A 14,440-nucleotide genomic window follows, 5' to 3' on the forward strand; every position below is an offset into this window, starting at 1 on the left:
CCAAAGGCTGAGAAGAGTACCCAAGGAAGGACAAATTTGGAAAGGTGCCCCAATCTACAGGGCTAAGGTTCAGACCTTGCTGAAAGTCTATTGTAGTTGCAGTCCAATGGATTGCAGAAAAGTCAGCCAGTTTGAGGCAGACCTGTTCTGCAGTCACTGAGCAAACAGGAAGCAACCCTCCAGAGGGCAGATGAGGCACAGTTAGGATGCAGGCAAGCCCCAGACAGCGCTCGATGCAAGGGCATGCAGAGGGAGTGGGATCCCCAGCGGTAACCCTCTAGCACATAGGCAGGGCTATAGTCAATGGCCAAGTATATGGTCGTGCAGAGGAACTGGGAGTGCTAGTGTGGCAGGAGGCCTGGAGTGTACCATATCCTGTCAGGAGAGCTGGATGTTATAAGAACTGTGGAATACCAAACCGGGAAGGACTCAGGAACAGAGGGAGTCAGGACACTGGTGCAGGTGTCCATGTAAAGATGGCAATAGCAAAGTGATCACCAGACCAGGCTGGAGCTGTGAGGGCATCAGAAACCACACATTCTGGGTCTGTGGCTGGCACAGGGGACCACCAGATACTCTCACAGCCACACTGTTAACCCACCACAATCGAAACAGCAGAAATCCCTTCCACTTGGAATGCAGCTGTAGTGCTCACTACTGAGAAAGCACAACATATGTTTACTGGAAAGGAGAAATGCCTAAAGCAATTCTGTCCATTATCGCTGAGCATATATTGAAGGTGAATTTGAAGGTGAGGTGCAATACATTGGTAACAGGCACAGTCTACTCTCTTGGTTGCCTCCATGTGAACCCCTTGACACACATCAAAATTCCCTTGCAGCAGCAAAACAACGTTTTCTACCTAACATGATACACCAATCCTTCTTGTAAGTGAAGTGCTCACTCTTACCTAAAGTTAGATGACCAGGATTCTCCAGTGATTGCAATTATCATGGGATCCATTAAGTATTCCTCAAATTCAGTCAGGTGCCCACTGAATATTATCTTACCTAAAGACAAGTAAAGTTAATCTCCCATGAAGTTGTGCATAAAATTAAAAATAAGAACCAGGATAGCAAAAAAAGAAGTACACATATTTGAATAAAAGCATCCGTATGATAAACATAGAGACATATGCAAAGTAACAATAGTCTTTGTTTTTGTAATTTGTCTCAAGGTCTGAGCTCTTCAATTACCAATTATAATTTTCTCTCAACCTCAGCTAAAATTTTAAAAGCTTTATTTACTTCAGTTCTTTACCTAGTAAGGCTATCCAAACTTTCATTTCCCAGGGGTCTCAGCCCTGAACCACCCTACATTTTTTGTTGTTGAGGTAGATTTCCAATAACATTTACTATTGAGCATGTGCAATATGGAGAATAATGGCATTGCAAAGATGTCCACATCCTAATCCTTGAAAATTTAATATGTTGTGTTACAAGACATATGGGAATTAAGATTGCTGATTTAGGCTGGGCATGGTGGCTCATGTATGCAATCCCTGTGCTTTGGGAGGCCAAGGTGGGAGGACTGCTTGAAGCCAGGGGTTTGAGACCAGCATGGGCAACAAGACCCGGTCTCTACACACACACACACACACACACACACACACACACACACACATTAAACAGGTGTGATGGTGAGCACCTATAGTCCTAGCTATTCAGGAGGCTGAGGTGGGAGGATCATTTGAGCCCAGGAATTCGAGGTTACACTGAGCTATGATCGCACTACTGCACTCCAGCCTGGGCAACAGAGCAAGACCCTGTCTCAATAAATAGAATCTTTAAAATACTGCTGATTTAAAATAGGGATATTATCCTGGATTATCTCAGTGAGCTCAATCTAATTACAATGGTTCTTAAAAGTGGAAAAGGAAGACAGAAAAGGGAGAACCAGAGATGGCAGCGTGAGAACTCAATCCAAAATTGCTGACTTTGAAGATGGAGGAATGAAGCCATGAGTCCAGGAATGCAGGCAGCTTCCAGAAAGCTGGAAAAGGCAAAGAAACAGATTGTGTCTTCAGAGCATCTAAGATTGCAGCCCCGCTGACACCTTCATTTTAGCCAAGTGATAATCATCTTAGACTCTTAATCTCCAGGACTGTAAGATTTAAAAAACTATGTTGTTATAAGCTATTAAATTTGTAGTAATATGTTACAGAAGCAATAGGAAATGAACACACTGAAAGTCAAACTTTTATTTCCATGGATTACTTGAAAACTTGACCCATAAATTAAGAGAACAAATTTATATACATAATAGTCACTGAGTCACTTAACAACTTTTAATCTTTTATTTGAAAACATACCATGTAGATACTATACAAGCATTCATAGTGCATTCAGAATTTCTTCTCACAGGGCAACAATGGATTGCAGCCACGATCCTCCCTGTCATGGATACCCCTACCATCTTCTTCACATTTCCTTTTGCCCTGCATTTGGAAGTGCTACATGCTGAAGAGCAGCATGTCCAGGATGTAAACTCTGTACTAAAATATCAAGTTATTAGCATCTTCACACTCCTTTCAAAACAAAACAACTTTCCTTCATTCTTACCAAAATCCTGTTCTGATATCTATGTAACTGGGCTCAACATAAACTACTCTAGAGGCCAAAAAACTGAAATTTAGAAACCAAAATGTCACTCTCCTCTAAATGCAACTCCAGCCTTATCCTTCAGCTGCTGAAGTACTACAGAAGTTGAACAATCACTCATTGTGTCTGTAACACCTTCTTCCCTAAGAGTGATCAATTCAATCTATGATATTCCCTCCTATATACCTTAGCAATCGTCAGGTCTCATAAGACCTCCTTCTAGATAAACTGTGTTCTGAATACAATCTCCAAGCTTTGGAATCTGGTTTTCCTCTTACAGGGTATTACCTACTAATAACTTCCCCACACCACTAAAATCCAACTCACCTATTTTAAAGGACCCTAGGCTTAAGAGCATCAACAAGCTCTTGGATTAATACAACTATACTGAAGCCATACCCCATATACAAGGGGGCATATTCCTATTGGTAAAGGTGTGACTGAAAATTCAATCCTATGTTATGTGAGAAAACCTCTTAGTACAAGTCATTTGTTCACAGCAAAGGCACAAAGTACAACAGATTCACTGCCTCAAAGGCAGGAAAAGGTTATGATAATAGTGGTGGCACATGCTTGATGGCAAAATTATTAAATCCCCTGGATTTTAATGAAATATGACCACCCTAGGATCCATGCATCTTTCCCCAGAAGCAGAACATCTTCATATGGAGTTTCTGATGTTGTGTCAAATAAGTAACAAGTAATACTTTCAAATTCTACAAGTCCACTTTAAAGCATATATTGCTTACTCATTGAAGAAACAAGACCACCACACTATAAGGTACAGAGATGTTAAAAAAAAAAAATCTGGAATTAGTCATGTAATGTTGAATGCAGAGGATTGTTCAAGGTTTCGCAGATGAAGTCCAGGTAAACAAAGTTCCTCTGAGGCAATGAAAGTGCCCCTCTAAGAAGACTAACATGGCAAGGTGGGCTCAGACCACCAAGGGCCAAGAGCTTGCTAGCAGACACACAGGAAATGTGGGCCAATTTCTTAAAAGCAAATCAATCTGGAGATTTGACTTGGCGTTTAGCCTCATCTATATATGCCCAAGAGGATTCAAAAGTTTTCAGCCTCATTTTTTATTGCCAGGATCCCAGCAACTATTTTTTTCCACCAAATTGCAGAGTATGATCAGAAGTGATTTTTGTGAGTTTGGCTTTTAATAAGTTCACAAAGGCAAGGCATACATTAATATGAAAAACACAAAAATGTAATCAAAACCTTTTACAAAATAAGCAATTTAAATATACAACCAAGGTAGTGTATGTAGTACAGTAGTGGTTCTCAAACTGTATCAAGCATCACGGTCTCCATCAGATTGCTATCCCTTACCCCAAGTTTCTGAATTAGTAGGTCTACAGTGGAACCCAAGATTTTGCATTTCAAATGACTACCCCCATGCTCCTGGTGCTGCTAGTTTAAGGAGCATACTTTTTAAACCACTGCATTAGAACATGGAAAGAGGCAGGAAGATTGCTTGAGGCCAGGAGTTCAAGTCCAACCTGGGCAGCATAGTGAGACCCTGTCTCTACAAAAAGCAAAAAAAAAAAAAAAATAGCTAGGCCTGGTGGCACACATCTATAGTCCCATCTCAAGCAAGAAGAGAAGTCCTTCTCTTTTCAGGAGGCTGAGAGAGAATTGCTTGATGCCAGGAGTTTGAGGCTGCAGTGAGTTATTATTGAAGGACTGCACTCTAGCCAGGATGACAGAGCAAGACCCTGACTATATTAAAATGAAGAAGAACATGAAAAACACAATTTCAGTCTTGTAGGAGAGAAGGATGCTCATCAGCCAGAGCTATGGGATTGAGGTGTCTGTGTCAGGATTAGAATGCAGATCTCCCCATTAAGTGTTTCTGTTTGACCTTTGGTCCTAGACTAATTGCATTTTCATCTCTGGATAAAGTTCACAGTTTTCCTTCCATGGAGGAAGTGGTATCGAGTGAGACAGTCAAGCAGATCTGTACAAGGAGGAGTACGTTCCTCTTATTCCTTCTGAAGGGTCTCCTCTACCTCCTTGCTATTAAGCTGGGCATTCTCTTCTCTTTTCAGCATCTCTTCAAAGATCTCATTATGCATGTAAAAGAAGATGTACCCAGTGCAACGCCTATCCTCCTGCATCTGGGCCTCCTGGATACCTAACACCTGCATATCATCGTAAGTGAACCAGATCTGTTTCTCAAAGTCATAGGCATCACAGATATAATGGCCTGACTTTAGAGTCTTCCCAAGATGGCTGACAACACTAATGAGCCGGTAGGTATGATCTCCCTTATCATCATTTCTTTTTGTTTCCTTGGCTTTAGATTTTATCTTATCTAAAATGTCTTTGTTTCTTGGATTCTTATTGGAACCCAGTGCAAGTAGGGAATTCCTGTTAGACTTCTGTAGATTTAATTTTGTAGGTCTTAGGAGGTTCTTTGTGTGCCCCTGGGTGCCTGGCTTTGGAAAGCTTTGAGGCAGTGCCTGCTGAAGGGCTTGTTCACAGATTCTCATACCGTCACACTGCTGAGTCTGTTCAGACACTTTTTGGAATCTTTCTGGAATTCTGATATTTTTATCTTCATACAAATCTTTAGTAGGATTGATAATCCTATCAAAAGCTACAAACTTACTGGTTTTCACATATTTCTTTTGTTTTGGATTTTCGGGCACTGTTTGAAAGTGAACTTTTGAGAGAGGTGTGCCTGGGCTGCTGGCAGGTTTACCTCCAGCTTTGTGGAACTGACAAAGTGAGGTATCTTCCAGATACGTCAGTAAGTGAGCTAACGGTTCTTTTTCAATGAATGCTCGATCTCCTGAGTATACAGATTCTAGCTCATTTGGTTTAGAATTTTTTCCAAGGTACTTTTGCTGCTGTCTTCTGCTTGCCCCTTTAAAGACTGTCTGGCCTTTTTTTTGTTCAGACTCATCTGATCCAATGTGTGGAGCCAGGATATCTTTGGATTCCTTTGTTGCAGGCCATGATACACTGATGTTTCCAGAAGTCATCTTTCGAATAACTTTTAATAATTGGAAATCTGTAATTTCTCCATCCTCACTCAAGGGAAGAGGTGGTCTGGTGCCTTCATTGCAATGAGAAGACACCTTTAAATATTTGGAAATGATGACTTCCTGGTCATTCTTCTTTAATGCACAAAACTCATTCAAGCTATAGCGTTTCAGGTGAACAATAAGGATTCTAGGTAGCCTACTGAATGAGTGCACTCCAACAGAAGTCTTGTGCTCACATTTTGCACATTTATACTCAAGTTCTTCTGCTCCAAAAAAAAGATCAAAAGTAGACTGAATAGATGAAGGATGTGCTTTTATTCTTTGGGGAAGGTTGATGGAGAGGTAATTATTCAGTTCTGTCTTGAGAATAACCTGACCACAAGCTTTACAAGCAATGGAGTGCAACAACTCTAACTCAAAATTAGTAATGACAGGGCAAGAAAACCCACTGGTGTCAGGATCATCAGCAAAAACCTGTTTAGGAAAATTATCTTCCCCAAATTCACTTTTAGGCTTCCAAATTGTGTTGAGTTTTTCCATGTTATCTTTCAGTTGATCTAAACAGTGAGCTAAAAACTCATGAGCATCGTTCTGTGCATTGCCATGGAATATCTCTGCAGCTGCTGAAATGGCCTTTTTAAGATTCAAGAGTAACATCTCCTTGATTTCTATATTATAGATATCTTTTAAAAAAAGTAGCCGTGCCAAGCACATGGTAAGAGCATTAAGGGGAATTTTACCCCATGGGAAACTCTGATTAAGTAAATCATCAGCAAACGATGGGATTGAAAGTAGAGACTGTAACACTGCATTCATATAACAGGTGTTTCCCAAATTGGGGAGGCCGTGGCATATTTTCTCTGGAAATAATTCAAAAAATAGTTTTAATTTATCCCACTTTGTGTAACCATCACTATACCCTTGTTGTAACAGAAATGCCAAAACCATTTTCTCAGTGAGAGCTTGGAGAAGTCCAATGTCATCTAGGTAAGGATTTCCAGTGGCGTTCATGATGCATGAAGATTCACATTCCAATTTCTTATTCTCTTCTAACTCTTTTGACTTCAATTGTTTCTCTCGATTATAGCTTACACACCTCGAACAATCTGCCTTGGATTTCTTGTATTCTACAGAATTATTTTCTTTCAAGAATTCCTCATTCATCTCTGAGCTAGATGAGAGCATTCTTTTCCTCTTCTTGTGCTGATTTTCTGATAACTCTCCGCAAGTAAGTGTTGATGATTTTGATATAAGCAAAGGTATCCTCTGAAGGACACCTGTCCCACTTCCTTTTGCTATCTCAAAAGATTTGCTACTTGATTTCTCATCAACTTTGTGGAATGAAGTTTTGTTGATTTCCTTCTGTGTTGTTGTGCTAGAAAAGACACTCCCACCCTTACCAGGTCTCACAGGTGGCTGAACCTCGTTTTGATGAACTCTGTCCAAGAATATCTTCAATTGTTCAGCATCTGTGGAGGATAATCCTTCAATAAACAAGACATTATTATTTTGTAAAGTTAAATGCAGGTGATTTTGGTTTCCTCTATAGGATTTAAGGACTACATTTTGAATATTATCACTTAGCCGAAAAGTGATATATTTTCCACTTTTGAAATACAGCACCAGTCTATCTTCCTTCTTTCTTTCCACTGCTTCAATGAATGCTTCTTTTGACTTAGATATCCCAGTCTTGCAGTTCCCTATTTGGACAAAACCACGTAGGAATAGGGAAGCCATGTTTTCTTTACAAATAAAATATACGTATCTCCGATTATTGATAATCTTGAAGTTCCAATCTGTTTTGCAAGTTCAGCTGTGAAGACAACACCAAAGAAATAGTTCATTAGTTCTCTACACAGAATGATCCTATTTCTAGTATTGGTTTTATACTAGAGTCTAGTTCAGGTTCTAGATATCCAGCTCTTTAGTAACGAGACCAATGCCTTTTGAGAGCCTTCCATGGCTGCATGAAGGCAGAGTCTTGATTCCCAAGACAAGCACACTATGGGAAAAATCAGGAAACATTCTTTAAACTATTACAGAAATGCTTTGCTTCAACAAAACTCAAACTCTACACTCATACACTACATGTAGTTTCCACCAAAATACTGGACTCCATTCTGATTAATTTCCCAACTTCAATTGAAATCATGAAACACTTGGAAGACTTTCAGTACATAACTGAAAGTATACTCAATAGAGTCTCAAGTGCATGCATACAATATGCTAATCTTCCTGTCACAGAATGACCCCATGGGGCAACTACAATAAGTGAATGAGAAAGTGAAGGCACTATGTGGCCCTCAACTCAGTAACAGATGAATTGTTCCTTGATTTCTAGAGGATCTCATATATGGGCCACTCAAAGTAAACCAGTCTACCTCCCTCCAAATCTAGCTATGTTCCTATATTTCACTTGGCACTGGGGAACATCATTACATTGTACTTGCTCATTCAACAAAAGTTTAAGAATAACAACTTCTTACCCATTAGATATATAGGCTAGTGAGGCTCCTGCAGGCAACTCTGGCTATAAGGCCCACTTAACCGGAGCTAGCTCCCTGTATTCAAAACCAGTGAGGAAGAATTAGATGTACTTAATCACTGAAAATCAGAATCATGAACAACAATGTGAATTACTGAATAAGTTAGCAGACAGCACTACAAATGTTTGCATCAGAAAGTATACATCCAAGAATTAGTTGGAAGCTGTTTCCTCCTCAGTAGTTAAATATTCTTCCTGAATCTTCTCTATGCTATTAACTTGCTTAAGCAAACCCCATCTTTATGAATAATACTGAAGGAAACTTCTGCTCAGTCCCTGTCCAAATTATCAAAATCTTAAAATTGGTGAAACATAAATTAATGAGATTTTTGTTTTATAAAGTATTTCATCTATCAACCTATGTTCAGCGAAGTAGAGATGGCATCCATCCATATACGAAAGTGCATATGCATCCAAGTAAGAGAATGGTTATATTTTTCATGGTAGAAATGGGGCCATAAAAACATTCAAGCACAGCACAAATTTAAGTTCTCTGGATTATTTCTATTTCATTGTCCTACTATCGATGCTAAGTAAGGATTTAAACAATTTTCTCTCCACAGAAAAGGCAGTCTTGATTGTTCCTTTTTATTTCAACAACTTGAGAGAACCTGCAACCATAGAACCACTTGCAGCCTATTTTTAAATTTTGCACCCAGCTCATCTGTATTTATCAAAAATTATTATCTTCTTTCTATTGGTAGATGAAATAATCTAAGACCCTCTTGACATTTCTTCTCTCTGCCCTCAAAAATACAGTTAAGAGACATTCCTTTCTCACAGTCCATCCTGACTACATTTCATTCCAGATGAAAGGAGGCTTATTTGAGCCCACTGAGCATGGAAAGTAAAGGTTAAGAACCATCTTGCTGATGTACAAGTTGAGTGGTCTAACCACTGCCTACATCCCTAAGACATCTCAAGCTTAAATCCTGTTCTTCATTCTGCCTTGATTGCTTGCTTTGAGAGTATTTTAAACTAAAATGTATTGTTTCTCCAAGACTCCATTGAAGAGCACTATGTGACTATTCCATACAGCCTAAAATAAACTTCAGCATTCCTCCTCCCTTCTCACCCCCACACCAGATTCAAAACGTATAGATGACAGCTGCATTCAAAAGTTATGAAAGCCAACATGCTTTTCTCTCATTTTACCTACAAATTCAATCCATTCAATTTGATTGATCAACCACTAGTGCAACACTTCAGACTCAAAGGATAGCCAGACACTCAAAAAACTGTACCACTTCTGTCAGATTTGGAGGCATGATCTATGGTGCCAAGCAGCTGGTTGTCCAGTTAAAAAAAACCCTAATAGAAATGTCTCCTCCATTATTAATTTACTAATTCACTCTACATTGATCTTCGTGGTCACTGAGACAGTTGCTGAGCATCTACTCTATGCTGCCTGCATATTATGATTTGCTGAGTATCTGCTCAATGTTGGGTATTGCAGCCGGTGCTCTCAGGGACACAATGGATGTGAGGATTCACTGTACCTAAATGATTTAGACTCTAAACTTCACTGTGCAATCGTCACAATAAAAGAGGGGACTCCTGTAATTTAATGAAGGTTTGTGTTGCTTTTGGAGTATTTACCCTCTGTATCCTCCATTTATATCTCACACCACTCAGGCTTTCATTATTTCAAGAGGTAGAAGAACTTGAAGACAAATCCGTATATACCTTTCAAATCTGAATTTGCATTTCTCAATCCCAAAGTGTACATTACCAAAGAGTAATAAAAATAAGAAAACGAGACAAAAATTATTTTCTTTCAAGTATTTTGGTGAAATGGATGATGCTTTAAGAAGAGAACCATTTGTTTTGAAAAGTTTAGAGGGAGCTATGGCCTGGAGGCAGATTAATAACCTCTAGAAGGGTCGTTAGGCTCAATGACTATGAGAAACTAACATTTCTAGGTCAGTTCTCCTCTGCTGACATGAGTTCAAACTGTCATCAATTATATAAAATCGAGTATGTGTTTATCTTACTGAATAGGTTAAGGTCAAGATATATGGCAGTGTGGTACAGGTGGTGTGTGTTTTAATTATCATTTTTTCACAACTTCATGAAAACATGTGAAGAGAACAAAGATATACTGAGAAATCCCGCTAAGTTACCTAAGCAAATCTCACGGAATAAAAATGAAGTACCCATGAGGTGGTGTGCCAACCCATGAATGCAGTAAGTGGAAAGACAGAGCCAGGTAATGACTATATGAGTTTCTAACCATTTCTGGGTATCTCCAATAATCCCAAGCAAGAGTTTTGAAAAGCAAAACAACTTCAACTCACATTTATTTTAAACTACACTTAGCTTAGTGATCTTGGATAAGCCAATTCCTCTATTAGGGCCCATTAAACAAATCGGGAAATGATCATAGAACTCTCTTTGAGGACTCCATTCTGTGAGACTATACTTCTAAGTACAAAATACTTACATTGGATTTCTCAAGACAGGCCAAATAAAAGATACTTTCTCCAACAGTTAGATGGTATGCACTAAATCTGGACTTGCATACCAGGGGCACAATACAAAAAAACATGGGAGGATGGGTAGGGAAGGGATATTCTAGGTTTGGCAATTGGGAATAGAAGATATTCAAAAGCCAGCAGGCATCCATTCATTCATTAAATAAATATGTATGGAGTACTAGAAAGCATTACATTAAGCTCCAGGTATAGAAGAATGAAAAAACCCCACAAAATCCATGCTCTCGAAAAATTTTAATTCTAGCAGGGGGATAGAAAATACAGTACATACACACAAAATATGGAGAACACCAGATGGTGGCAACTGCTAAAGAAAACAAAGTTAGAGGAGGCTAGGTACAGTGGCTCATGCCTGTAATCCCAGAATTTGGGGAGGCTGAGGCAGATGGATCACCTCAGGTCAGGAGTTTGAGACCAGCCTGGCCAACATGGCGAAATCCTGTCTCTACTAAAAATACAAAAATTAGCCAGGCATGGTGGCCTGTGTCTGTTTATATCCAGCTACTCGGGAGGCTGAGGCAGGAGAATCACTTGAACCTGGGAAACGGAGGTTGCAGTGCGCCGAGATCATGCCACTGCACTCTAGCCTGGGCAACAGAGCGAAACTCTGTCTCAAAAAAACAAAAGAAAAAAACCCAACCAACCAACCAACCAAACAAACAAACAAAAACCCAAAGTTAGAGGAACTGAATTTGTCAGTGGTGATGGGGATGTGCTGCCTTATATAGGGGGTTCTGGGAAGGCCTAACACGTGATGACAATATGCAGCAGGGTGTTGAAGGAAGTGAACAAATACCTAAATGTAGGGTGCCCCAGGCAGGAGGAAGAGTAAATGAAAAGGCCCTCAGGTGGGAATGGACTTGGCATGTTGGAAACAGAAAGCAGGCCAGCACGACTGGAGCATGGTAAAAGAATTGAAGAGAAAGAAGTTGTGGAAGTTTTGTAAAAGAGCGGGAGACTGAATGGACTAGTAACCTTGCTGAGTAGCACCAAGGGCTGACTTAGGCTAATAGTCATATATTTACAGCAAGACCAATCTGCATATTTTTTCTCCAGCTACGTTTAGCTGTCTAGTTGCCATGGTTCAGGTGTGTAATAGGCAGAGCCTTGAATTTAACTTGCTTGAAATTTTGCCATTCATAAGTAACCAAGTAAGAGGAAAATGGGAGCTGAAGGTGTAGAGAAAAAAATGATTATAAGTACAGACCCAGAAAGGGTGGAATGGAACAATGAACAGAAACACATGAAAAGGCCTAAATATCACAAAATACTACGGAGTAGGGGAGAAGCATCAGGGGAGTAGGTGTCCAGCTCTCATTTCAGCAGCTACAATTCCATCCCCTGATTCTAAGCAGCTGTCAACTGCTTGCAGACTTTCTTCTCCTATTCTCCTCCCACCTTCCTTTCTGTTCTTCTATTCATTCTCATCCCAGCTCCAAAGCTGGAAGTAACTAATGGAAATGGAAGTGGAGAGTTGAATGTTAGGGGCACGTAGACTGCGTTAGAGACAGACATGATCAGATGCAGGGAGTCGGGGACAGCAGGCAGAAGGGGAAAGGAAATCCTCCCCTCCCTTTTTTTTACCCTCCCAAGTTTGGGTTAAAGGTCAACACATCAAGAGACACACTGCCTCTAGAGCATTAGCAATTAAATCCTGTTATTATGTTTGGTCCCAGCTTCAGTGTGCATGGCTTTTCAAAATGATTGGATCAGGGCAGACTTTCTTTTTCTTTCTCTAGTTTAAAGGTGCATTTCTGTACTCAACAAACGTCCGAGTCATTGTGTTGCAGAGAAATGCCACTATTTTGTCTCTTGACATACACTGCACATAAATCTCTCCATAGGAGGCCCTGACCAAAATGGGAAGAATTCTCTAGACTAGCAAATTGTTCCCATGAACTATTCAAGTTTGAACCCTTTCTGAGGGACAGATTTGGCAGAGCATTTTTTTCATTCTTTTAAAATTATGCTAGTGCTATTAATACAACATAGTTGATTAGGAAAACAGAATGCAAAGATTATTTTCCAAAATTTAAATATGAATTCATTAAGAAAGAGTGCTGTTTCATGAGAAAGCATGTATTTGTTACACTGAAATAATGATAAATGAGGTTTTCTTGAAATTAATCCTTCTTCTCCTGTTGGAATCTTCCTAGTATTTTGCAGCCCTTTCTGCTAACTATTGCAATTCATTTGTTTATTCACTTACTAACCAAAATATGTTGATACCTAGTCAACTATGGACATTAACTATGGTCCATATCCAAACATGAAGCAGTAAAATATTCCTGACCTCGGGTTTTAAGATAAATACAAACAATGGCCATGCAACGGAAAATGTCTTAATTAAAAAAGTAAAATTCAGTTAGTGTTACCTAAAAGTCCATGTATTTTCTGCTATCTTAGCTTTTTGTAGCATTTCCTCTCTGCCTGGAATTCCCTAATAATTCCCTTACTTTTGTCTTAGTTCTATCCTTCTTAATTTCTAAAGACCCAGTTCAAGTCACACTTTATTTCGATGATTCCCACGTTTGAGTTTTCCTGCCTCAGAATTCACCAATCATTCACTTTTTCTAAGACTGTTACTTTGCCTGTGATACCCTGCAATGCTGCTTATATTACCCGACCACAAAGTTAATAGCTATCAGAGGATGAATTTATTTTCAGTGCATGTGTGCAGCCAAATTTTCCTTTGCCGAGAGAAACCATAAAGTTGGACAAGTAGGACTCCTTTAAGGGTTAGGACCAAAGAATCTTAACTTTCCTGAGGAAAACAGCATCTAAAGTTTTAAAATAAGGGCTGACGGGTCAGGAAAAGATGAAATTAATGGGCTAGAACTGTTATGGGAACATCAAGCTGACTATGACATGAAGGCAAGGTTAAATAAGACAGGAGACTAAACAGATGTACACCTCAATCTATCAAATTTTAAATGCATACACACTTTAATGAAGCAATTATTCTATTAAGTTTGTGTCCTACATAGTTGAAAACTATAAATCTTTCTAACAATCAGTATCTTTGATCATTTTTAAAGGACCTATAAAATGAGACTTTTCTTCTTGTCTCATGATACTGGCAAAGATGCAAAACTGAGTAACAAGAACTATAATACACTGCACAAGAATTACCATACATGTGAAGAATATAGTTATCAAAGATTATTTAAAGAAGGCTGGGCATGGTGGCTCATGCCTGTAATCCCAGCACTTTGGGAGACCGAGGTGGGAGGATCTCTTGAGCTCAGGAGCTCAAGACTACAGTGAGCTGTGATAGTGCCAGCCTGGCAATAGAGCAAGACCATGTCTCTTACAAAAAAAAAATATTTAAAGTAAGGAAATTCATTAATAGAGAACACTGTGGCATTTCCCCGATTCCCATGTCCAAGTCAAGTAGGGGAAGGGGTAGTAAAATTGGAAAATCATTTACAAAAGATTTCAGACTGCATCTTACACCCTGGCTGGATACTCACTGAGAAGCCAAAATCTGTAAGCTACACTGATAGTAGAGTGTGAGAGTCATGGGAAAATCTGACATCTTTACTCTGGAGTTAGAGGGGCAAAAACACTGGTGCCTGACTGAAACTGGTTAAGTCATGATACTGAAAGAATCCCACATGACATGGCAAAAGGAGGCAAAAGTGAAAGCAAGTTCTACTCCCTCTATTTGGAGAAGAAATGGTACAAGATTCTATGTACTAAGTGGGAGATAACTGGATTACAAGAAAATCATCCAAAGGAATTATTTGCTGGAAAAATGTGATCCTGCAAGAAAGAGGCTCTTTTGGACACACTGCAGGAGA

At 39.4% G+C, this 14,440-nt stretch overlaps 1 protein-coding gene across 1 annotated transcript in view; it reads right to left on the reverse strand.

Moving 5' to 3' along the window:
- Window positions 1-2,286: 2,286 nt before the first annotated feature.
- The window catches only part of USP26 (ubiquitin specific peptidase 26), a 60,596-nt gene continuing 48,442 nt past the window's right edge, over window positions 2,287-14,440 (reverse strand). Inside the window, exon 2 of the mRNA XM_003814497.3 lies at window positions 2,287-7,410. Coding sequence (XP_003814545.2) covers window positions 4,590-7,334 — 2,745 coding nt within the window. The 5' untranslated portion in view covers window positions 7,335-7,410 and the 3' untranslated portion in view covers window positions 2,287-4,589. The remainder of the gene's footprint in view (window positions 7,411-14,440) is intronic.

Source organism: Pan paniscus, chromosome X (genome assembly GCF_029289425.2).
Source record: "Pan paniscus chromosome X, NHGRI_mPanPan1-v2.0_pri, whole genome shotgun sequence".
NCBI classification, from domain to species: Eukaryota; Metazoa; Chordata; class Mammalia; order Primates; family Hominidae; genus Pan; species Pan paniscus.